The sequence below is a fragment of the Crotalus tigris genome, unplaced genomic scaffold (genome assembly GCF_016545835.1).
Source record: "Crotalus tigris isolate CLP2741 ecotype Arizona unplaced genomic scaffold, ASM1654583v1 scf7180000020218.1340706, whole genome shotgun sequence".
In the NCBI taxonomy this organism is placed as follows: domain Eukaryota; kingdom Metazoa; phylum Chordata; class Lepidosauria; order Squamata; family Viperidae; genus Crotalus; species Crotalus tigris.
The window spans coordinates 796573-820800 of NW_024097911.1; the positions used below are offsets into that span (position 1 = coordinate 796573).

General features: G+C 42.2%; 1 protein-coding gene across 8 annotated transcripts in view; it reads right to left on the reverse strand.

Annotated features, from left to right (window-relative positions):
• PLXNA3 (plexin A3) overlaps positions 1 to 24228 on the reverse strand; it is a 66214-nt gene that overhangs the window by 23017 nt on the left and 18969 nt on the right. For all 8 annotated transcript variants that reach the window (XR_005559497.1, XM_039365987.1, XM_039365992.1 and 5 more), the window contains 9 exons: positions 23392 to 23492; positions 21772 to 21895; positions 20086 to 20236; positions 19406 to 19505; positions 15149 to 15263; positions 12939 to 13139; positions 3920 to 4016; positions 2168 to 2358; positions 1102 to 1247 (listed from right to left, as the gene is read on the reverse strand). Coding sequence is in view for 7 of the 8 variants with exons in the window: in XM_039365987.1 (XP_039221921.1) it covers positions 1102 to 1247; positions 2168 to 2358; positions 3920 to 4016; positions 12939 to 13139; positions 15149 to 15263; positions 19406 to 19505; positions 20086 to 20236; positions 21772 to 21895; positions 23392 to 23492 (1226 nt within the window). In the remaining variant the exon portion in view is untranslated. The remainder of the gene's footprint in view (positions 1 to 1101; positions 1248 to 2167; positions 2359 to 3919; positions 4017 to 12938; positions 13140 to 15148; positions 15264 to 19405; positions 19506 to 20085; positions 20237 to 21771; positions 21896 to 23391; positions 23493 to 24228) is intronic.

Consider the following 24228-nt stretch of genomic DNA (forward strand, 5'->3'; position numbering starts at 1 on the left):
GCAAAGGGAGGTGTACTGAGATCGCAGACACTGTCTCAAGTACCCTTCTCCTGGTTCCAGCCTGCATGGTCCAGCTAGGTAAAACAGAATGCAAATGATTTCCCCCTCTGCAAAAGGACAGTGGTACAGTGAACCAGCTCTTATCATCTATTCATCAGGATATTTCGCGTTTTAGATAAGTTTGATCCTATTGCATGGCTGGGCAGGTCCAGCAGCCTCTTCCCACATCATTTAAGGTAATAAAACCAACCTGCCTTTCCCAGTGCTGTTGTAAGGCTCATTGAGGACCAAAAAAGGTATTACACATAGATGTGCTTAACACACCCTGACGTTTTGCATGCTGGTTTTCAAATGTAAAGCAGGAGCAAAATTGGGAGGGGGGGGAGGAGGAGAATTTTGAAGAGAAAATTTAAGGGCAAAGAACATATATTAAGGTTCTTCACCCAGCACTTATATTCAAATTTGATCCCTCCAAGCCAAATCTTGTTTGGGGGGGGGGGAAACAGGGAAATTTTACATGTAAGATTGTTTGGCCTGAAGATAACATCTATAAAATACCGTACACAAATTGAAGTACTAGAAACATTAAATGCCATCTATTACTAGTAGGTTCAATACTCCAATATTTCTCAGCCTATTTTGTGGTAATGACTGCAACAGGTACTTATGCAATGTTAACCAAAAGGCACTACACCATGTCCAGGAACAAAGCAATCCATGCTAACAGACTTCAGGCTTGGCTGCTGTGAAGAAGCTGAAATATAATATCCAGGAGTAGATTGTTTCAGTCTACATAGAAAGCACTCTTTGGCAGAACAAAGAACAGTGAAAGAGGAAATGGGAAGCAAGAGATTTTTCACATAATAACTAGTGTTATTATTACAAATGAAGTCAGGTTCCATCCATCTGAAGAAAGGGCTCACTATTCCACCAGGGCCCAGGACACTGTACTGATAGACTGCACAGGAGTAGCAGAGTAGACCCTACAAACAGATGACACAGCCTTTTCCTAACTTTTCAGTTCTTCTCTGAATTCTTTTTTTAAACTGATCCCAAGGTTTTACACTACCCACTTTTTTTTCCCACCCAGTTTTCACCTACCTCTCAGCGCTGATGTATTCTGCAGGGAGAGAGCTACATCGGACACCTGCTACCCGAACACCGACCTCATAGAAATGAAGACCCAGGTTCTCACCCCAAACTGTCACCCGAGTCCCACCTTCCTTGGGACCAGTCAGTGGCAATACCTGCAGAGAGAAGGAGAAATAACATGGAGAGAAGCAAAAGGTATTTGCTTTGACTCACAAAGAAGAGTCAAGCTTTACTTCTTGGAAGCATTTCTTTCTTTCTTTCTTTCTTCTTTCTTTCTTTCTTTCTTTCTTTCTTTCTTTCTTTCTTTCTTTCTTTCTTTCTTTCTTTCTCTTTCCTTCCTTCCTTCCTTCCATCCATCCAATCGGGATACAAGTATGAAAAGATTCTGACACTCATAAAAGTCATACTGAAAATCATCCCTAAACAAGTCATCCAAATTAGGAAGGAGCTTATACAATCAATTTCCATGTTCATCACATAATCAGAGAGGAACTGGGCTTATATTAGCCTCCCAAACACTGAAAGACTACACCCAAGATGTGTAAGCTTGAAACATACCACAAAATGGGAGTGGATGCTACCTTTAAGAAAACCAATGAAAACAGGATGATCAATGAACAGAAGTGATGGCAAAGTGGGATAGATTCTCACATTTCCATATTTTTATAGGTTCTCTCCATTATATTTCATGTCTTTGTAACATTTCAGGATATAACGGCAAAGCTGCCCAATCCAAAGAAAGGTTGCCCCTTTTACTGATTTTTTTTGAGTTAGGTGGATTCTTTGTCTGGATGATGGGGGAAAGGACCACAGTGTTATTCATGATTCTATTAATCAGTTATGAACCATCCTGATTCTTAATTGAAGGATGTGGAAAGCCAGTGTTCCCCGTTCTGTAATTTGCTAATGCACTGGATTACAAATCCCATCATTCACCATTCAACATGTAAACAACCAAACCTGCTGAGGGATGACACAGGCTGAAAAAAATTGGGATATACTGTATATTTCTTAAAGAACATACTTCAAAAAAAAAGAGAGGTGGAATGTGAGGATTTGCTGATAGGCTTCTTACCTGTGTAATACGAGGGTGAGTACAACGTGCCCCACGCCGACCGGGTGGCACCCAATTTTGCCTGGAAGCTGGGCAGTGAGGACGCAAAAGGCAACGACGTTCAGGTACACACCAACCACACTCATAACGTGGATCTGATTTGAGGCACAGTCCACAGCTAGAGCGCTGGGCTGAACACTTGTACAAGAGAGCTAAGGAAAATGGGGGGAAAAATATGCGTTAAAATAATAAAGAATCTGCAGATTGCTTGGCGCCAGCTGCTCTCAGATAACCACCCTACAAAATTGCTGAACTGATCCTAATGGAGGAGGTGCTGAGATAACTTGTAAGATAACAAAGTGACTATTCGCATATTCAGTTTTCATGTTAACTTTGTTTTGAATGCACCCAGGCTGGCATTCACTATAGCAGAGTGAACTGGGGTTGTGCAGGAGAATGAAGTGACCCCTTTTGAAGAGCATCATAGAAAGTGAGGTATGGACACAGATGGATTTGCATCTTACTTGTTGGGAGAGGGGAAGATTTAAGATATTTCTATGTGAGGACAGAAAGCTGCTCTAGACTTCTGTGGTCTCGTGCAGCAGACTGAGTTCAGTAATACAGCTGATTTTCAATTCAAAAGCTATAATCCAAAGTGATTCAAATATTATAAAAATAATTCAAGAACTTATTTCCCCCCTTTTTTTAGGTCAGTAAAACTGTGCAGAACTTGTGAACGGTCCATTTCCCTACTGCAAGAAATGCTTGCATTATATCTCCGCCATGGGCATCAGCCACAAGCTGATCCTTTTAGCAGAATGCTGATTCGATTTAGCAGGTTGAAATTGACAAGAGTTTTAATTCTACCTTCTCTTTGGCAGGAAATAAGCTGCTTGCCAAACACTAAACAGCTGCTGGAATTATTTTTTCGTTCCCTGAGAGAAGTGGAATTTTGGTTACTTCCCCCAAGAGGAAATGGAGAGAGCAGCAAACTAGAAGTATTACTGTAATTTCTGTAGTCTAAAAAGTATGCATTTTTGTAACCTCTTCTCCCTCACTTCAGCTGCCACCTTTACTATGTTAAGAAAAGTGCCTGGCTGCAGAATTGATGACCTGTTACAGTGCCATCTTCATTGCTCACCATAGCATGTTTAATCTAGGATGAATGATGGCTTGGTAGCTAAGCAGTTCATCCTGTTACAACTGTTCATATTTTTTTTCCCAAACAACCGATGCATATAGCATATACTGAAAATGTGTGTGTGAGAATGGGAGGGGGGGAGGGAGAAACAGGGAAGGGATATATTAGTGATTTCTTTCATTTATTTTTGCCTGGTAGAAAAGAGGATTTTTTTCTGTTGCTTCAATTGTTTGGATAAGGCAACAATTGAAGAGGGTTTTTTTTTTTTTTGCAGATTCCTATTGGTCAACTGAAAACATAGCACTAATGGGCTTACTGTGTTTTTAGTATTTGCAAGATCAGCAAGGAAAAAGAAGACAGGCAGGTTTGTTTCAGACTTTTTTGGAGAGATTGGGGCACAGAAACAATGAGCTATGGAAATAACCTTAGTCTTTGCTTTAAATAGCAGAACATTCTTGACCTGCAAAATTGTTCTGACACATTAAATCCCTGGTATTATTTTATTAGGCTACCCATAATCAAAATTTTAATTCCAGGGAACTAGTAAACCAAAATCAATTAGTACCAGCTTTACAGTGATAAACTAATAGAAACTGCGCGTCCTTGAACCATTTGATACCCAGAGCTGGTACCTTTGAATCCTGGTGGCTTGTCAATGGCAAAATCTCCATCCCAAATGACATCAAAGTCCAGAGGGAGTTCCCCCAACTCCTCACCATCATACCAATACTGAGGAAGAAATAGATGGGTAGCAAATTATGAAGATGAAAAGTTAAAATGCTGCTCTGTAATTAGAGAGAAACGAGTAATTGGGTTCCCCTATTGGGAAAATGGCAACAAAAGAATAGAGCAGAACAAACATTTAAGTACCCCTTCACCTAACAGCCATCTGCAGGGCCCTGAACAGCCCTGAGTCAGCCAAATTATGATCTGTTCTTTGTCTGGATCATAGACGAGAAAGAGGTACAGTATTTGGTAATTGATTAATTGGGGAATAAGTAAACTGCTTCATCATTATGAACTTCTTTATCATTATTCAATTTCTTTATTCCTGGTGCTTCCTGCATTTTTAGCCTGTTATGTGGCCTCTGCAGAGACAAACCCACAGCTGCTGAGAGAAATAGTGGAGTTTCTATGTCACATTTATTATATATGCATATATTGCACACATGGCTAGGTTGTGTGTAGATGGTCCTACTCAGTGCTATTAACAGATGGGATGAAAGCAGAAGAAAAGTAAAAGTAGTCTTTTACCCTCATGAGTCCTAATGAACATGGTTTACAAACTGTGGCTTGGATAGAAGAACACGCTCAGGTTTGTAGTCTATTTAAAAGCTTGACTGAGATAACACAAAAGGAATAAATGGAAAAATGTATGGCTTTTCCTGATCACATACATTTTTCTATGATGGGTAGTTAGCGCTACAAACAACACATTTACTGATGGAGGCCTGAAAACTTTTGGAATCAAGCATCTATGTTTAGAAAAATATTCAGCAAGTTCTAGCAGCCAAAATAAAAAAATGATTTCAGCCTGGTTTCTTCACCCCTATGGACTATTTCAAAATGACTATAAAATTCAGTTGAGGAAAAAAACCTCAGTTATGTAGAACAGATATTTCCCTTGTTATAAACTGACCTCCATTAACCTGGTACTCACCATACATTTTCTATCACATCTGTCACATCTGGACATTCCAGAGTAAAAAGATATAGTTGTTCCACAGTACAGAATTCATAATTACTATTCTAATCATTTCCCAATATTCTCGAATAGTCCCCTGCATTTTTGACAGGTGCTCCATATACAATTGATATTTTGCTGAATGTAATCTATATTAAACTTCTGCTATCTTCTTCCCCTAATTGAAAATCAATAATGCAGCCAACACAGGGATCTTTAAATGAACATTAAGGATAAAAACATATTGTGTCCTGGCCCTAGATTGGGAAAGACGTCTTTCCAACCACTTATCGTATAAAACTAGTTGCTGATCAGGGTTCCAGATAAATAAAAGAGATATCTCCTTCTCAGTATTTTTAGTACTTTGCATGTCTATCAATACGAAGTACTGTCAGCTATTTTGTCTCTTGATCAACTGATTTTGACATTTTATTGATGCACCTCTCTCACTTTGTTTATGCCTGGTCATTTGGAATTATGTTGCGCTGCCTCCAAAATATCTGAACCCCTTCAGAGTCCATCTATCCTCTTTCACATTATTAATGCATGTTAAAAGTAAACAGAACAAGTGCCAGCAACAAATCTCTAATATTTATGTCTATCGAGTGCAAAAGAAAAGCTTTCAATCTTTATTTAAGGCAAACAGAATCCCACATCCCATCAGTATTCTAATGCTAATTAATAAATAAATGTGCAGAAATATTCACTAAGCACTTAAGGAGATGGGAATGCTAGAAAAAGGTTTGGTTTCCAAGTACCATCCTCAAAATGTCACAAAGTATTATCCTAGACTACAGAATCATTAAGTAAAGCAAAATAAAGTACCACATTCCTAGTGATTAGATACTGCCGTATTCATTTTGCCACAGACATTCACTGTTCCATATGTCAAGAACAAGTGAACCACAATGAAGTGCTTATTGGGAGAGCAGCCTAAACAAGTGAGCCAAGCTACATTGTGGTACAAGAATTTCACATTGCAAAAAAAAAGAATGACACAATTACTATAATATACTTGTTAAAGAGAGCTATTGAGAAAAGGAAAGAAAAAAAGACATTTATCTTCCTGTTGCAATTGCAATTTTCAGCCTTCTTCCCATTCAGAATGTTAGAATAGTGACCAAACATTTTGACATATTTCAGTACACACACACACATACACACACACATACATTCAGATTGAATCCAACTTCTCATACTATTTACTGATGAATCTTCAGATCCAAGCACTTTCTTAACCACGTACCATATACAGTACAAAAAAAAAAAAACACAATAGAAATGGCTGCCTTACAGAAATAAGCCAGCTTCCCCACCGGCAGTAGATCAGTCCATGTTGCCTTTACTGTAAAGCACCTTGGAGATAAAAATGTAACTTCAAATGCATGACACGTAAGCTTTCTTGGCTTGATTGCCATTCCTCAGACTGAAGATGCTTTATCAGCAGTTACAGCAGAAAAGTATGAGTCACTGTGAAGAAATGTGTAAAAGCCCACAGAAAAATGACAGTCTAGCCTCATTACAATAAAATGTGCAGGAGTGAGGTAGTCATTTGCCAAATCCTGAAATTAGCAGAAACAGAAGTCACTCAGAGAAAATGCCAAACCTCAAGAAGCAACTCAATGGGAGAATAATCAAAAGGGATGGGAGAAAACTATTCTCTTCCACAGATGCATTCAAAATTATTCTGCAAATGGTCCGATATTAAGATGCATCATCACATTTTTGCTAAAGGCTAAATCTAAAAGCCCAACGTTTGGTATTTGTACAGTATCCAAAATGGCATCTAAGTCAGTGCAGATGAAAATGATTTTTTTTATTGGAAAAATGCTTGGCAGAAAAATTTCAGTGGTTCATTAAAATCACCCAAGAGACCTACATGAAGCAGATTTCCCACTCTTCAAAATTGCTCCCTGGATGGCTCTGCATAAAAGCAATGGCGGCAGAAAAATCATTTTTGTTTGCTGCCATCACTGTCAAACAGAGCTCTGCTCTGTGCTTCATCAGACCTATGAGCATTTTTTTTTTTTTGGCTGCTTTCTGTTCTAGCTGGTAACCTTGCTGCTTCTCCTCATCCAAAGTTCTGTGGTTTTACCAAGCAGCTGGCCAGCAGGCAAGGACACCTAGAAGCAGCTACATCAAATGGCTGGTCCAGGATTACTGCCTGCCCCGTCAGAATTTAGCCTCAGAAACCATGAAGCCCAAAGCCAATCCGGCAAGCATGGCTCAACACTAGAACCAGCTCCATCAAATCACAAAAAGAAAATCATTACACCAATAGAAAATTTATTCAGTCCAGTAAGCCAAGTAACAGCTACATGCAAAACAGAGGACTTGAATAGGGAACTATTTTTTTTTTCTATTATGGAAGTTCGTTGCACAGTCAGCCAGATCTTCAGACTGGATTTGGGATTCTTAGCCACCTATCGAGTCCTTCTTGAGGACCTGGGAGAGGCAGATGTTGTTTGATAGTGTTAGAGGTACCGTTGTAGAATGTAAGATGTTCTGAGTAAAGCTGCCTCTTGTAATTGACTGAGGGTGAATTTGTCTTCTGTTCTATATTCTATAACTCTTCTTCTATTATTATTATTATCTTTATTGTTGTTGTTAGTAGTACAGCAGGGGCAACAGTTGTATTAATAGTAATTTTTATTTGCATGCAGATATTCGTCCCAATAATAAAACACTATTTACAATAAAAACAAAACCCCAAAACTTTGCAATAAAACAATAAAATTAGCAGCATTTTATTTATTTAATAAAATAAAATTAAATTTTAATAATTAAAACATATATTACTCAGCAAGTGATTTGGAAACTATCTGGTAGTGGGGCAGTTGCTTCCTTGAAAACGCAGGGGTGAAGCATCTCTTAAGCTTTCTTCTAAATGGAGGCACTACAGAGTCAGCCATATTTCCCTTGGAAGGAAGTTCCAAAATAGGAATACCACCCTAGAGGAGACCACAAGCAGGAGTTTTCCAGCTAAACTTAGACTAACCTTCCTCAATTAGATGTCTATCAGATATGCTCCTGCCTTACCCAAAATTATAAGATAGACAGCCAGACTAACCACTGAGCTGTAGCATCTCGTGTTCTTTGAGCCCTTAGTCCATGTCAGTAGAGTAGTGAAGCTCTTAGTCTATCGGCTAAGTGGGGGCGGCTACTTAAGTAGTAGAGCAGTGATGGCGAACCTTTTAGAGACCGAGTGCCCAAACTGCAACCCCAAACCCACTTATTTATTGCAAAGTGCCAGGGCCGCATCAGCATTGTGGTGCTCTCAGGAGGAGCGGGGGGCGTGGCCCACTGAGTGGGCAAGGCCGCTGGGTGGGCATAGCTGTGGTGATCACAGCTGCGGTGGTCATGGCAGACTGGGTGGGCGTGGCCGGGATGGGTGGGCCGGGACCAGGGTGGCGGGGAACAGTCTCTCGCCATCTCTGGGGCATCCCCAGGAGCCAATGCTGCTTGCTCACTCACTTCCTGCCCCGTCACTTCCAAACACCTCATGCTCGCTACTCTGGCAAACTCTGCTGGGGTGATGGTGTGCGTGCCCACAGAGAGGGCTCTGAGTGCCGCCTCTGGCACACATGCCAGAGGTTCGCTACCACTGTAGTAGAGTCTTCAACAGTAGTGCCTTTAGTCTCTTTCATCAGTGGACTTAGGACTTGGAAGAACACTGTTGGGTCAAGTATAATTCAGTCTGCCTTCATCCAACCAGGAGCAATAATATAAATTCCCAGGAGGAAGGCTCAACAGACAGCTGTACAATATGGGTAAATATACAAGTTCAGGTAGTCCTGCACTTACGACCGCAATTGGGCCTCGAATCTCAGTCATTAAGTGAAAGTGGTCATTAAGCAAGGCACCACATGTCTCGCTTCACTTAATGACCCAAATCCCGGATCTCCCAATTCTGAATGGGACAACTCGCCGCAACCAACTCGTAATGGCCAAATTGCCACAGGAAAACGTGCCATGGGACAATTTGCTGCGGGACAATTCAATGTAATTATTTAAAATAATTTTTAAAAAATATTTTAATTTTTGTCATTCCCACTTTATTTTGTCTCTCCTTTGGCATTCTTTCTTTAATAATTTTATTTGACTATTTCTTCGATATTAGTGTAACTCTTAGAATGAAATAACAGAGTTGGAAGGAACCTTGGAAAAATGATTGTGAAAACAATGGCATGCACTAACATTTTTACCAGATTTGAGATTCATTCCTCCAGTGTCTCCAGTTCATGCTTAGCAAACACCACTGCTCTGGAAGGCTCAGAAAGTTGGCATTCACTAGTTTTCCCATCCAGAGGGGTGAAACACGATGACATACATAAAACGCCAGAGAATGCCAGGATTCTAAAAGGCTCAGGTTGCAGAATTTTACTGAATGTCATGGTCTACAATGCCCTGGAGGGGAAAATGCTAGCAAACATCTGCCTTTTGAAAGGCTCAGAACCCTGGCATTCGGTAGTGGTATTGCCAGATTTGAGGTCTGTTCCACTAGTACGCAGGAGGATTTCACCGCCATACCTGGAGGAAAGGGGAAATGGACCTCAAATCCAACATCCGCTCCACTTGCAACCTTCTCCACCAGCTTCCCCATTCAGTTTCTGGGGAAGTCAGCAAAGAAGACTGCAAATGGGGATCACACAATCAAAATGAACTTGGCAACCAGTTTTAAATGTGAATCTGTAAGAGGAGTGGCAGAACCTGAGGGTGGAGGTAAAAGAAGGATCAGCCTAGAATCCCTATATAGCCACAAGCAAACTGAGTCCAACCTCCCTTGAATTCTCTTGACTCTTATCTAACCCCAAGCAGGTGTTAACCTTAGTTGAAAAAAACGCTTGTGCATAGGCATAATTAGCAATAAATCAGTTTAATTAGACCTTCATGTGTGGACCTAATATGCCTGATAGAACCAGTTGCCAAGTGCTCAAAATGGAGTCATGTGGTGGTGGTGGGCAGTGCATTTTACAGCCGTAAATGCTTCATACAGGCCACAAAGCACTTGTCCTGACCCTGAGACCATCATAACTAGTTGTAAGTCGCAGACTACCTGTATGTTCTTGAATTCCGGGACACGATATGGTGCTTGTGATGGCTGTAGGTAGCAAGATATGTTTGGCAGCTGAAAAAGCAAGAAGGCCAGATGCCACGGAGAAGGAACAAGCATGGAGGAGAAGCATGTCAAACTTAACAATGTTTAGAGCTGTTCCTAGCCCTGGTTCTCTTAGGCTGTGACCTGAATAATTTCAACCTTATTTACAATCTGTAAGATTAATAATCAAAAGAAGAGGGGATGTAATACTGGTTTGGACAGCAGAGGGCAATCTCAATAAAGAATCTGAGGAAAGCTCCACAACAGATTACAGTAGTGTAGTTTTAGTGAAGGTGAAGAACTGACCAGCGCCAGGACCATTCAAGGCTCTTTACTCCTAGAAAAATCTAAGTTTAATTCTAATCATTTAGACCAGATCTCTGCCATTGGGGGGGCGGGATATCTGGAAGTACAAGATCACAACTCCTAAAATTCACAGTTGGCACACCCTTGGGACTTATACGGGAAGTCGTATGGAAGTCAAAAGGAGACCTCGCTTGTTTCTTATCTCTAGCATCTGAAATATGCAAAAAGAGCAGATCAAGACTCTGCTATTCCAGCATCTCAAATCTCACAGGGACCAGCCTGATGCCTACAAGGATGAGAAGAAATAACCTTGTGTTTCTGGCCCCCATAGTCAATAGCATACAGCCTCTGAATATGGGTGGTTCCATGAAAACACGATGATTAACGGCCATTGGTAAATGCACAGAGTCTAGCTCTTTTGAATCTGCTTTAAAGCCATCTAAGTGATTGGCCTTCACCACCATTTGGTGGCAATAAAATGTGTCAGTGCGTACTGGGCAAAGAAGCCTGTCCTTCAGCATGCCTCAAATCTCATGCCCATCCATTTAATTGGATGGCCCATAATTCTAGTATGACATGAGAGAGGTAAAAATTTCTTCTCTCCCCCCTTCAGTTTTTTTCCACAAGCAATTGTATTAGTTGGCCTCAAACACAATATTACATGAGAGAGAAAAGGAAGGCTGTACACTCTCTTGACAGCCATTTTAAATATCTTTTTTTAGTTTCTCCTACTAAACAGATCTCCTAACTCAAGAATAGGCAACATGCAGCCCTTCAGATGGGGAATCATGAGAGGTCTACTTCAATTTCATCTATCATTTAATTTTCGTTTCTAAATATCTTCTAGATATGAAAAAACAAGAACACAGCCTTTGGATAAATCAACAGTTATTGCAGTGCTATTAATCTTCTGTCCCTTTCAGTCTTCTTAATGCCAAAATATTTTTTTAACCACTGCTACCAACAAATTGACAAATTAATTTGCACCATTATGATCTTGTCCCAAGATGGTCGTAATAATGAAAAAAGAGTTATGATGAAGGCTTATCTGGTTCAAAATTTTGTTCCTATACTAGAGTTGAACCAGATGCTCCTGCAAAGCAATGTATACTTTGTGCCATTTCCTCAACCAACTGTTCTTGGCAGCTTCTACTTCTTACTGGAAATAATTACAAGCAGCTGCCATGGCTGGCAGGTAATTCTCAACTTACAACCATTTGTTGAGTGACTCTTCAAAGTTACAACAGCACTGAAACAAGTGACTTACAGCCGGTCCTTGCACTTCTGACTCTCATAGCATCCGTACAGTCCCCTAGTCAAAACTGAGTTGCTTGATAACCAGCATATATTTACAACAGTGTCCTGAGGTCATGGGGATAGCCATTTGCAACCTTCCCAGCTGGCTTTTCAACAACAAAGTCAATAGGGGAAAGCAGATTTGCTTAATGACTGCATGATTAACTTAACAATGACAGTGATTTGCTTAACAACCATGAACTTATGAACTTAAGAAAGTTCATAAAATGGGGCATGACTCCTTTAACAACTGTCTGGCTTAGCAACAGAAATTCTGGTCCCAGTTGTGATCATAAGCCGTAAGTCGAGGACTATCTGTATAGCCACTGAAGCCTTATCCTCATAAAGAACAGAATATAGAGCACTTAGTATTGCCCATAGTATTTTTGTACAACTAGTGGGCCACATGTGGACCCCCCCCCCAAATGCCCTTTGTGTGGCCTTAAGAGCAAGCCAGGCAAAGGTCCCATTTTCTCATTCACAATGAGGGCTCCGAGACCCTGACAAGCAACAAAAGTAAAGATTCTCTTTTGGGGTGAACAAATGGCTTCTTTGATCCTTTTAGACTGTTATTAATTCCAGTCTGCATTTAGTTATGTTCTGCACATAGTGTGTTCAATCAAGGTTTCACACCGCACTAGGTATTTATTTAGATAAGCATGAGCTGCAGACTGATTTGACAACTCTCTGCATTCTGGTTTTTTCAGTTATGCAAAAGGAACATAATCCTGGAAAATGGGCTAGAAAACGATTAGATAAAAAAAAATCAAAGTAAATGTTGCAAGGGTCAAGGAATCAGGGAACATCAGTTAAAAAAACCCAGCTTCTTCAAATCTAGTCATGTGGTAACTCTTTTATGGAACCACACAGGAATTTATTATTGAGAGTACCAAATATTTCAATAAATTCTTACATTTAGAAAAACTATAATCTAGGTCAGCATTCCCATATTACAGGTAGACAACTAGTAACGATCTGAGCAAGTCCATGGCTCAAACTGAACCCAACACTGCAACCAACGTGTTACTATGAACTGCGATTTGCTTACAAATTCTGGGGGCTACCCTTAATATACACAAGTAACTCTACAGATGTTCAAAAAAGTTTTAAAAAAACCTGTAATTCATTGGCAAGTTGACATAAAAGGAAGACTTTGTACCTGCAGAAAGCTGAGGAGCTGTATTCTTTTTCCAGGAAGTTCTCAGTCCTCCAGGTTGCAGAACAGTAAGAGGAATAAAAATATGGCTATAAAAGATATGATTCTCACCGAGGTATTCTGGCACTGTACGCTGCTGGAGTTGAAGCGTACAGCTGGCACCCGCTGTTGGCGACCTTGGATTCCCAAGACACATTCATAATTCTTCTGGCCTGACTGAGGTTGTGGAAGGTTCTTGGCACGCAGGGTAATGGGTTGTAACACTCCCACAGGAATCAAGATCTCCCCACCAGCAAGGAGCTCTGGGCAGCCCTGGTGCGAATGAAAAGATGCAAGCCATGTGCTCAGAAACCTGAAAGCTCTGGCAAGTGCCACTTGTGCTGTTTGCAGGCAGCCTGTGTGCTTTGTTTGTTTATTTATGACATGAATATTCTCAAGAATATTCATGACTATTTCTTTGATATTGTTGCAAAGGGGAACATTTCTAAACACAAACTGAGGCCAGCACTGCTTTCAAATTAGCCATACAGGGAACATGAAACACTTAAAAAACAAAAACAGTCTGATCCTGCCCGTGCTTACCAGAAAGAAGTACAGTGAGTAAAGTGATATTGCTTTCCTTTTTTTTTTTTTTTTTTAGGACTGTCATTTGGGTTCCTATGTGAAGACACCTATAATCATTCTTGGGGATAGGAAACAAGTCTGTCCCTCCTGGGGACTGAGGTTCCTTCTACCCCAGAGGGAAACAGCTGCCTAACCTTTCACATCCCAACAGCTCCACACTGAACAGGGGTAAAGCCCAGGAGTCTGGCTCCCGGCTCCTCCTTTGCCTGTGGTGGCCGCCTGAGAGAGATGGAGATGAAAGAGCCTGCTGGGCGCTCAGAGTTTCCATGGAAACCAGAGTCTGGTTAATTGCTCCTTGGTACCAAAGGAAAGGTAGGGCGGGGGAGGCATGCTGGGCTGGCTGCTCTGTTTACAGGGCTAGCAAAGACACAGGGTGGCCATGACGCTGGCAAGCAATACAGGAAACATAGTGCTGATCTGGAGAACAATTAAACCCCGGGTGCAACTTCCTACGGAGGCTTAAGACAATGGGGTCAAGACAAAAGGCCCAGCCTGTGGGAAGAAGAGCCTGGAAGCGCCAAGCAATTTTCCCTTCTAGCTCTTTCATTCTTTAGACTGAAAACATAGTCCACACAGACTGATCTAGAAGTCCAGAGCACAACAGTTTTGCCAGTGCTCCCTAACCTAAGAGTCACAGGCAACACTTCACTTCTCAGAGACTCAAAGCCTTCTGTCCAGCCTCCTCCCACCCCAGCCACCACATCCAACCGCAAACGCTGGCCCCTCCAAGGGAGCTGCTATCAATTACCTACCCACAATGAGCCCCCGGGCGTCTCTAGGTCTATTGATCCCGCTGCCTGGGCCAGACGATTGATCGTGAGCCACTGGCCCCATTACCAGCAAACACTCTGGCCTCCCCCATATCGATCCAGCCTCCCACCCCAATAAAGGCACTTTAGTACTATTATCATTTCCCCATGTTGACTCTTTTTTGATTGCTTGGGATTCCCTGGTCCGAGATTCCTTCTATACAAGGCCTGTGGGGGACGCTGCGCACAAGGCTAAACTTAAATATGTGACTTCCAGAAATCTTTCCTTTTCAGTCTGCAACCGGAACCAAGTTTCTAGAACTCATTGTTATAATAACATATTGTGATGTTGCCAGAGTTGGGAGACAGACTTTTAGAGGAAAAGGAGAACTGTTATACCGTAGCTTAAATGTTTCCTTTTCATTATTCTTATTTCTTGTCCAACCCTACACTTGCGCTTTTTCTGCCTTTGTACCCTATATGGTGCTCAACAAAGCAATTTGAGCTCTGTACAGGGTCAAAATATGGCAAAGACACTGTGAAAAAAATATGCCAGTTAAATGTATGCAAGCGGTTGCACAACTTACATTAACATGGAAATGGAAATTTGGCTCCCAAATGTTCACTCCAATGCTGGAAGAGCAAACTATAAAATACTACAGCTATTTCTGCCGTTATGCAGAAACAGGGAGCTCTTGAAAATGCAAGGAAGAAAGTTAAGCTGGGAAAAGGGGTAGATTCAAGGCATATGGGGAAATCTCTCTCCCGGCTCCCTCTGCCTGTAGGTCAGCAGGGGAATAAAACTGCCATTGATTTCTCCAGTGGTGAAGGTTTCACAAACGAAAGATGAAAAGGCACAGAGTACAGAGAGTGTTCAGGTCCAAAAATCATCCTAATGGCTGGCAGGGAACTCTCTTGAGATGGTAGCACTCCAGTGGCCTTTCTTACCTCAGCAGTGTTGACTCGGCCCTCTAGGAAGAAGCACTTGGCCACATTGTGGGTACATGTATGCCTGTATTTACACCAGTGGCATGGATAGTGGCTGCTGACACAGGACAAGCACCTGTAGAATGAGGAAAGTTTAAAAAAAAAACAGTAAAGGGGGAAGGAATGCACACCCTGATCTACAGATGCCGATTCTCTCTCCTTGTTTCCTGCACCTCTGTTCCCTGAAGGTTTTGTTCTGCTTAAGGGGGGGGGGGAGGTGAAACACTGTTTGAATCGGATTTACAAATCCTGTCCTACCCATCTGCTTATTGCAGAGACAAGCCACAGAGAGGAAGACAAACCTAAACTACAGCCACCTACTGACTAGTTGGTGTAAGCTAGGAGAGTCCCAGAACTGAGAGAGGAAGAGGTCCACAAGATGTGTGGGCATTTCCCACTTTACGAAACAGTGAGGGAAAAGTACATCATGCTCTGAGGGGGAAATGTAGGGCAGCAAAGCTGGAAGGTTGTGCAGATACTTCAGATCTTGTTTCCAATCAGAAGAATTGTAAGTCTGGCTCAAGCAGTCGTGGCCTGTGGCTTGAAAAAAGCCTTGCCAACTAATCTAGGTTGCAAGTCCTAGTAAAAAAAAAAAACGTTCCCAAGTCCAGCCACCTTTAGGGCTGGGTCAGGCCTCCAACACTGATGACTTATTCTGGGACTTCTTCTTCTTCCAAACTTCCCCCAAGTAAATAAATGGAATTGCAATCTCCCAGGGGCAAGGATTTAATTGATTAATTGTTTATATTTCTAAGGCCTCCCAATTCATTAACAAATCTTGAGTGGTGCAAAACATCAAGTCAGACAGAAATGTAAGATGGCTGTCCAGGGGAGCAAACATCCACTAAATGCCTATAAAGAATTTTTCACAGAAGCAGCCCTCTTTCCATCTCAGATGAGAGTCTGGGAAAAACGCCAGATCAGAACATGTCTAAAGCAGAGCAGAGTCGGGACTATTCAGCTTTCTGGGGCAGGATTTCTCAACCTTGGCATTGTTAAAATAGGTGGAATTCAACTCTGAGAAATACTACTCTAAGCGAATACTGCTTCTGAAGATGGGCTCAACGGAGAAAGTAAACTTCCTAGATCTTATCAGATGACAATGATTAATGGAAGGGACCCAGAGCATACTGATTCAGTCCGAGCTTATGGGATAGGCAGAAACAATGGGAGAGTAAACCCTTCAAATAAATAGTCTCTTTGTCATGTAGGGCTTTGTAGATGACAACTAACATCTTGAATTGCACTTGGAAGCCTACTAATGATGCAGCTTGCAGAGCAAAGGTGTTACGCAGGCATACTGTGGCACACACATAATTGCTTGTTCTACTATGTTCTCCACCAGCAAAAGGTTATGAGTGGTCTTCAAGGTCAGTTGCATGTACAGGACATTGCATAGTCCACATATAAGTTGACCAAAGCACAAGTGACAATGAGAAGGTGCTCCAGGTCCAAGAATGGGTACAATTAATAGATGAGATGAATCTGTGTGAAGGTGTTCTTGGCTACAGTTGCCATCTCCTCAATCTGCAAGTCCAGGAGAACCCCCAAACTGCACACCAGTTCTAAATGTGGAAGTGAACCCATTCAAAGTTAAAAATAGGAAGTCTTCAGGCTAGGATGGTCCATGAACCCATTAGCACTCAGAATTGCTAGGGACAAGCATAAGTCCATTCCTCCCCATCTGGACCTTAATAGCCTCGGGGCAATGGGACAAGATCTTCAATAGCATCATTTGGTTAGCTAAGACTTGAGAACCAGCTGGGTATCATCACACACTAATGATAACTGATCCCATGTCAACAAATGACTCACACAGTGACTTCATGTAGTTATTAAACAGGAAGGGTGAAAGCATTGAGCCCTGTGGCACTCTACAAATCAAGAGGTTTCAGCTTCTTCTTTCCAGGCAATACTTATTGAAACCAGCCAAGAGAAAAGAGAACAACCACAACATCAACGGTCATTGGCCTCATTCGAGACAGTGATGAGTCTGCATATAGATGAGAGGTTGAACAAATGGCCCTGTGATGCAACCGTAACAATCTGGAGCTGAACATGCTTCAAACTGTAGAGATGAGAGTGGATTTTAGGAGGAGCCCTCCTATTTTACCTCCTTTTACTATATTCAACAGCACAGTATCAGCAATAGAGTCCTTCATGTTTTGGGGTTCTATAAACTCCCAGGACTTAAAATGGTGCTTAACATTAGAACCATCATTAAAAAGGCACAACAAACAATGTTTTTCCTGCTTCAACTCAGGAAGTTCAGAGTGGCCCAGGAGCTGTTGATACAGTTTTCCAGAGGAATTATTGAATCTGTTATTTATACTTCCATAATTATTCGATTTGCCACAGCAAGCAAATAGGTCAGGTACAGTCAGAGTCCAACTACAAATGATTTTATCTGTCAGATACCTGGAATATTTCTCCCAGTGGCCCCGAAAATGTTTTTCTTGCTCATCCCTTCCCAGCAGAGAATAGGTCATTCTGAAAAGGGCCACTGCTCAGCTATTTGTGAACATAGTAAAAGTGGAAAAATAGTTACACTTTGTGGCTCTTATTACCATGATATAATCCTTAAAATGGTCTCTCATTCATGTGCAATCAGATTTGCTCTTCACCTTCCTCCAATGGCATTCTAAGCATCTCTTCTGCCATTTTAACTCCTAGGGTTCCCTGGAAAACTATTTCTCATCAGTCCTAGTATGTGGCCACCTGCTTTTATTAGTTCCTAAATATTCTGGGTCAGATCCGTGGTTGTTATACTGGAGTGAACTCCCAAGCCATCTCCAGCTCAAATCAAGTTAAAATCTCCCAGAACTAGCTCTCCACTGCTAATTTCACAATTCAGGCAGGGATGTCATGGTACAACATTGAGGCCAATACAACAGCAAGAAACTCAGCTGCTTCAGCTTCAACTCCAGGGTCTTACATCTGGTTATCTGCAACAATTTGCTGCTGAAAGTCAATAGGGTTCCAGGATGACAATTTCCACCATTGCCACTTGCCCTGGGATCACAGCTGGTGCCAGACTTGAAAATCTAGGTGCACAACTTGTCCCTTTGCTTCTGATGATGATCAGATTCTTCTGGTGCACATGGTATGGTATATACTCAGAATACCAAATAATCTGAACATCTATTTACAAGGGGGAAGCTAACTATCCTAAACCATTCTGTGGCTGGATAATCACATCACCTTAAGCAATTGTGAAGTTTGTTTAATGATGGCTTAGTATGCTGCATGTTGCACTCAAATTGCAATAAACAAAATCACGTTTTAGTGCAACAGTGTGTGAACATGTCACTGTTTCTATTTCAGATGAAACCTATCCTTTCAAGCTTGCTGCATTTCTTACCTTAAGGATAAGATCTGTCTTCCTCATATAGTTTGGTAATGTCTTTCATGCTAATGATACAATGGAAATTGGGGTCAGAAATTCCATTGCTAAGTAATGCAGTCGTAAAGTATATTTTCAAATGACTGCATCGCTTATTGAAAGCTACCCTGGCACTCCCTGTTGCCATCATTAAGCCAGGATTGTGTGTCGTGAGTCGCTAAGTAAGGACCTCCTTGCAACTTCCTGTCTGCTTCTAATAAGCCAAATGAGTAAGCTAGTAGGAAGTCCCAAATCCCAGGCAGCTCCCAAACAGGCCAGTAGGCAGATACGTGGCTGCTATCGGGTAGGGGAGGGTGTATGAGTGACCGTCAATTTTTAATATACTCTTTTATAGGGATTTTGATTCATTTTTGTTAGAATGAAATTTAATTAACTGTCAATTGTATGTTGTTTGTTTTGAATTAATGAAATCCTGATTAGGGGTTATTTTTTATGGGAAGAAAGCATGACAGTAAATCAGTAAGTAAACCAAGTTTGCATATTTTAACTATGAGCAAAGTGTAAACGTGAAAAAGATTTTGTTGTTGAAAGCTGAGATTAAGCCTTATTTTTAGTGGTGGGATTCAGCCGGTCCGCACTACTTCGCCAGAACCAGTAGTTAATTTTTCATTGCCCAGGCCCAGAATGGACTTCCGGAAGCGGCATCTACACAGAGAACCAGTTGTTCACATATCTGAATCCCATCACTGCTTATTTTGTAACAGTTGTAAACAATAATGTGTGGGTCACACATCTTATATGTGAATAAACTGATGGGAGATTGAAAGTCATTCCCCTTCCCCCACTTACAGCCTGTGCCCAGTTTCAAAACTCACGTGCGTAGAAGGCTGCAATCATAAAATACAAAGTTTGTACTGGCAAATTCCATGCCAGTTTCCTTGGACAGAAGTTGGATCCTAACAGTTCGTACGTCACCTGAGACAGTCATAGGGAAACAGGAAAGAAGGGAAAGAAGGAAGAGCAAGTAGCATCAATCATAGTGTGTTTACAAGGCCACATTCTTGAATTCCGACACAATCAACTTCTGCTTCCATATTCAGAATCATTAAGTAAAATTAGAATTCCATGATCCCTTATCAGCATAGTTTTACGGAAGAGAAAGAACCATTTATTTACCACTGTTTCAACATGTCAGTTATAACCATGCAAAAACCCAGCATCATAAAGTGACAACTAATCTGGTTAATGACCATGGGAGCAGCATGAAAAGCAGAAGGCAAAAAGTAGCAATCCAATAATCTCTTGACAAAATGCCATTTGACTTACAATTCTAACTCCATCTTGAGCATTGTCATCTGCTTTTTTAAAAAAAAAATTACATACAACTTTAGGCTTGTTTTGAGAGGATCAGGACTACGGAGAATTTCTTTGAAGCCATCAAGAAGTTTCTGGCAGAGGCAAGGTAAGGACAGAAAGGTGGACTCTACCTTGCTTTCTAACTCTGTCCCTTCTGAATACTATGCGATTGCTTCCCCTCCCGTCATCAAGCACTTACCATATTCTCCAGGGGGCTCATCCCTCAAAGTAGGTGAAAGGCAGTGGATCCCTCCATCTACCTGAAGCTGTCCCTCGCTCTCCCCAAGGCCCTCAAAGGAGCAAGTGACACCAGCACTCAGGTCTGGGACATTGTGGACTGTAAGCTGAAGCTGGAAACATAGCACAGAAGAATGATGCCATTAGATGGACTGGTATGTTTGAGAATTATGTCAAAAGAAGGGAAATCATAACGTGTGCTATATATACATAAATATAAGACACTTCTCAAGTTTTATGACATACAGTAGCCTAAATGGAGTGACACAGATACAATGATCATGGCTAATCTGATTTAATCTGCATTTTTCCTATTTTGCAATAGCCATGGTAGATGAATAGGAAACAAAAAGCCACACAGAACACTGAAACCCTGATCTCTGACCACTGGAAATTTTACTCAGCAGTTTATCTGGCTTCTGAATTCCTACCAGGCATTATCCAAGCATACCTTGGCAATCATAAAGCTGAACAGTTACTTTAAAAAAAACAGCAACAATAACACAAAGCAAAGGAAAATGGCTATTCTTACAAAGCTGAATGGTATGATGAATATCACATTATTCAGGCAAGGCTTACTCATCATTATGGGTGTGTTTGCCTAGGGAGGATCTTGTGACCTTCCAGATGCTCTGAGTTGCAACACCCAGCATCCCTCACCAATGGCCGTATGTGGAGAGGGCCCTTGGGAATTGTTGTTCAGCAACATCTAGAGCAGTGATAGACAGGCAGCACTCCTGTATTGCTATATGTCAATTCTTATCAGCCCCAGCTAGCATAGTTAGTAATGAGAGGTGATTAGTTGCAGTCCAACAATAGCTGGAAGGCCACATGTTTTTCTCCCCTAAATCAGAGGGTCTATCTATCCCTACCATGGACATAGCAGAGGCATAGATCAAAGCTATCCTCTGCTCTGCTTTTAGTAGCTAATATCAAGGTTGGGAATGACCTTGAAGAAGAACAGTAATTACCTACATAAATACAATTTAGAGCACTAAACCAATTACTCTTGTTTCCCAAAGGATTCTACACTCAAGGTAGTTGGTAAGACATAAGAAATCTTATCCCTAATCAAAGATCCTCTGAAGTTAATGAGTGACTTTTCACGGCATCTTCAAAATATAACCCCATCGTCCATGAGTCGACAGAATATAATGTTTACAGTCGTCCATAATAATTTACTAATTTGAATACACCCAATTGAAAAAGAGCGCCAAGCGATATAATGATATCCCAATTCAGTTCCAAAATGAGTGTAAAATTCTATATTCACACTGAATGATTGACTTTCTTATAGGATGTGTATGTCCAAAAAAAGAGTTATTTCTTTATTAACTTGCTGATATGGAGTAGGATCAGAGGTCATGGTCTTCCAAAATTCACTTTAAAAAAGTGCTTAGCTATCCTCTCTCCTAATACAGTCTATTTTGTTTATAGATCATGTTTGGGGTCAAATTTTCCCCTCTCGGAGTGGTAGTTGACCTCAAAATGTTGAGGCTCAGTTGACTAAGAACAGGGAAGACAAAGAGACCAATAACAGAGAGAAAGTACAGTTAGAGAAAACAAAAAGGAGATAAAGAACAATTAGCCAGCAGGATTGGGGGAGCCAGATGTTCAATAAGGCCAGCAGGAGGGAGCAGAGACTCACCACAATACTAGGTTCTGTCACTGAGATATTACTGGGCTCAACCTGCAACTGCACACATTGTGTCAGAGTTGCTGTAAAGCGGTGTGGTTCTGCAGCACGGGGGCAATCGCTTTCTCTACAGCACCTGAGGCACAGAAACCAAAAGGGGTAGGGAGCAAAATGAGAGACGTCTGCACAACCTTGCACCTTTGTTTGTTCCTCTTAACACCTTCTCCTTCCGTTTTTAGTGGGATGCAAAAGCTCCTGGTTGCGGGTCAGAGCAGGGACCATGAGACAGAGATCTCCACTGGCAGCCCAACTAATAACTAAATCCAGGCATAGGAAAGATATCTTGTGTGGGAAAGTTGGCAGAACTGAGATCAAAAGGGAGGGGGTAATAAAAGCAAGGGTCAGTAATTTAAGCATGTGAGAGTGCACCCACCAGGGGATGAGGGAGGGAAGTTAGCTTGGGGGACTTGTGATGCAGACCTGCTGCTTCCGCTCAGGGGCCCTGGAGGCTTGTTAAGGAAAGAAGGAACCAAGGACGCTTAGGGATCTGGGGGAGGCGCCTGCCTGGAGAAAGGATGACAGCAACCATACATTTGCAAGCAGGGTGGAGTAGGGAAGGGCAGCAAGATAATAATCCTAATCCCCCCTCCCTCCCTTCCTCCCCCCCCCCTCTCTCTCTCTCTCTCTCACACACACACACACACACACACACACACACACATCCCAATAAAGGGATAATATCAGAGAGATCATCCTGGATGGAATGAGATCTGGGCTTGGCATAGGAAAGGATGGTTGAAAGTCCACGGCCTGCAAACAAGTGGAAACACTTTGGCTGAGGATGGGAGGCACTTCTCACTTTTTGTACGCTTCCTGCTCCTTCTCCCCACTGCGCCATTGCTTGGGGGGAGAAGTGTCACCTCTGCTTTCAGCCCCCCCCCCATTCTAGGTGTTATCACATAGTCTATATTAAGGAAGTGCAAGCTGCAGCACCAGGTGTTGAGACAGGGAGAGGAGATGGAGGGTGGGAAGCAACCGAGAAAAACATCTGCTGGGAGAGAGGGGGCTACTGCAGGGAAGGGGAAAAGGTTAATTTTTTTCTCTCTTTCGTCTCAGCCTCTTGTTTCTCCCTCCCACCCCATGTTATGCACTGCCCCCTCCATGGGGCAGGACCCCAACATGCAAGACAACATTGGTGCAGGAAGCAAGCACCAACTTTCCTTCAGAAGGGAGCAGAGAAACATCTTCCTCATCCTTGGCGATGCCACATCCAGCAACTGATTGCTGGGGGTGGGGGGGGGAGCAGAAAGAAGGAGAAAACCTTCCTTCTCCTTCCAGGTTGGGGAAGGAGAGCTTCAGGCCCCTTGTCTGCACCACCAACCTCCTTTTACTCTTCCCGCCTAGTCAGCTGAGTGCTGGCAGCTTTAATAGGATTAAAGCTCCTGCAGGGTTCAGATAAAGGGGGCAGGGGAGAAGAAAGAGTGCAACTGGCTGTCTCCTCCCTGCTATGCCCCCAGACTTGGGTGAAAGCACAAGAAGAATGGGGTGGGTGGGGGTGGATAGGAATGGCAGATCAAGAGTTCTCCCTCCCAGCCTGCATAGTTGAAGGTAGAAAGGAGGGTCATCTCTCACCTATTGTGCAGGACACACCAGCCACAGTGTGGGTCTCGGGAGCCCAAGCAATCGACACAGGAAAGATACTGTCCACAATTCTCCACAGGAAGCTGCACCACCTGAGGGAAGGTCTGTATCAATATACATCTGAAAACCTTTCCCCCCACGTCCCATGTCCATTCATCCACTTTGGAGTTTCCCCACAGTCTTCACTAGCCCGGCACCCTCCAGGTATATTGGGCTAGGGCAGGGGTAGGCAACCTTGGCTCTTTTATGACTCGGGGACTTCAACTCCCAGAATTCCTGAGCCAGCCATGCTGGGGAAAAGGGAGAGGTTTCCAAGCTGAGCCATGCTGGCTCAGGAATTCTGAGAGTTGAAGTCCACGAGTCATAAAAGAGCCAAGGTTGCCTACCCCTGCGCTAGGGAATGGTGCCCCAACATAAAAGAGTCAAAATGAAGGAAGCGGAAACAGGTTTGTGTCATACAGAAAGGCACTTGTTGAATTCTTGCCTGGGCTGCAGGTGTGAAATCGTAAAAATGTGGCAGGAAAGAATAAGGGGTTTTCTCTATCCCTGTCTCCCTTCCCTGCCGTTATCCAGATTTTTACAGCTTAGATCTGTTTATCCTAGGAAAACAGATTGCAAATACATATCGACTCAGCAGCCCTCGGTCTCACATTTGCTAGTCTTCCTCAACCTTTCTTCAAATGCAGCGTCTGCATTTTATACATTCTTTGCATTTTGCTCTTTGGATAATTTGTTCACAGTAAAGAAAATACAACTTTCACAGCATCCCTCACTCCTTACATTTATAGGAATCTTGTCTATTGAGAAGAGATCTCATTGGTGTACCAG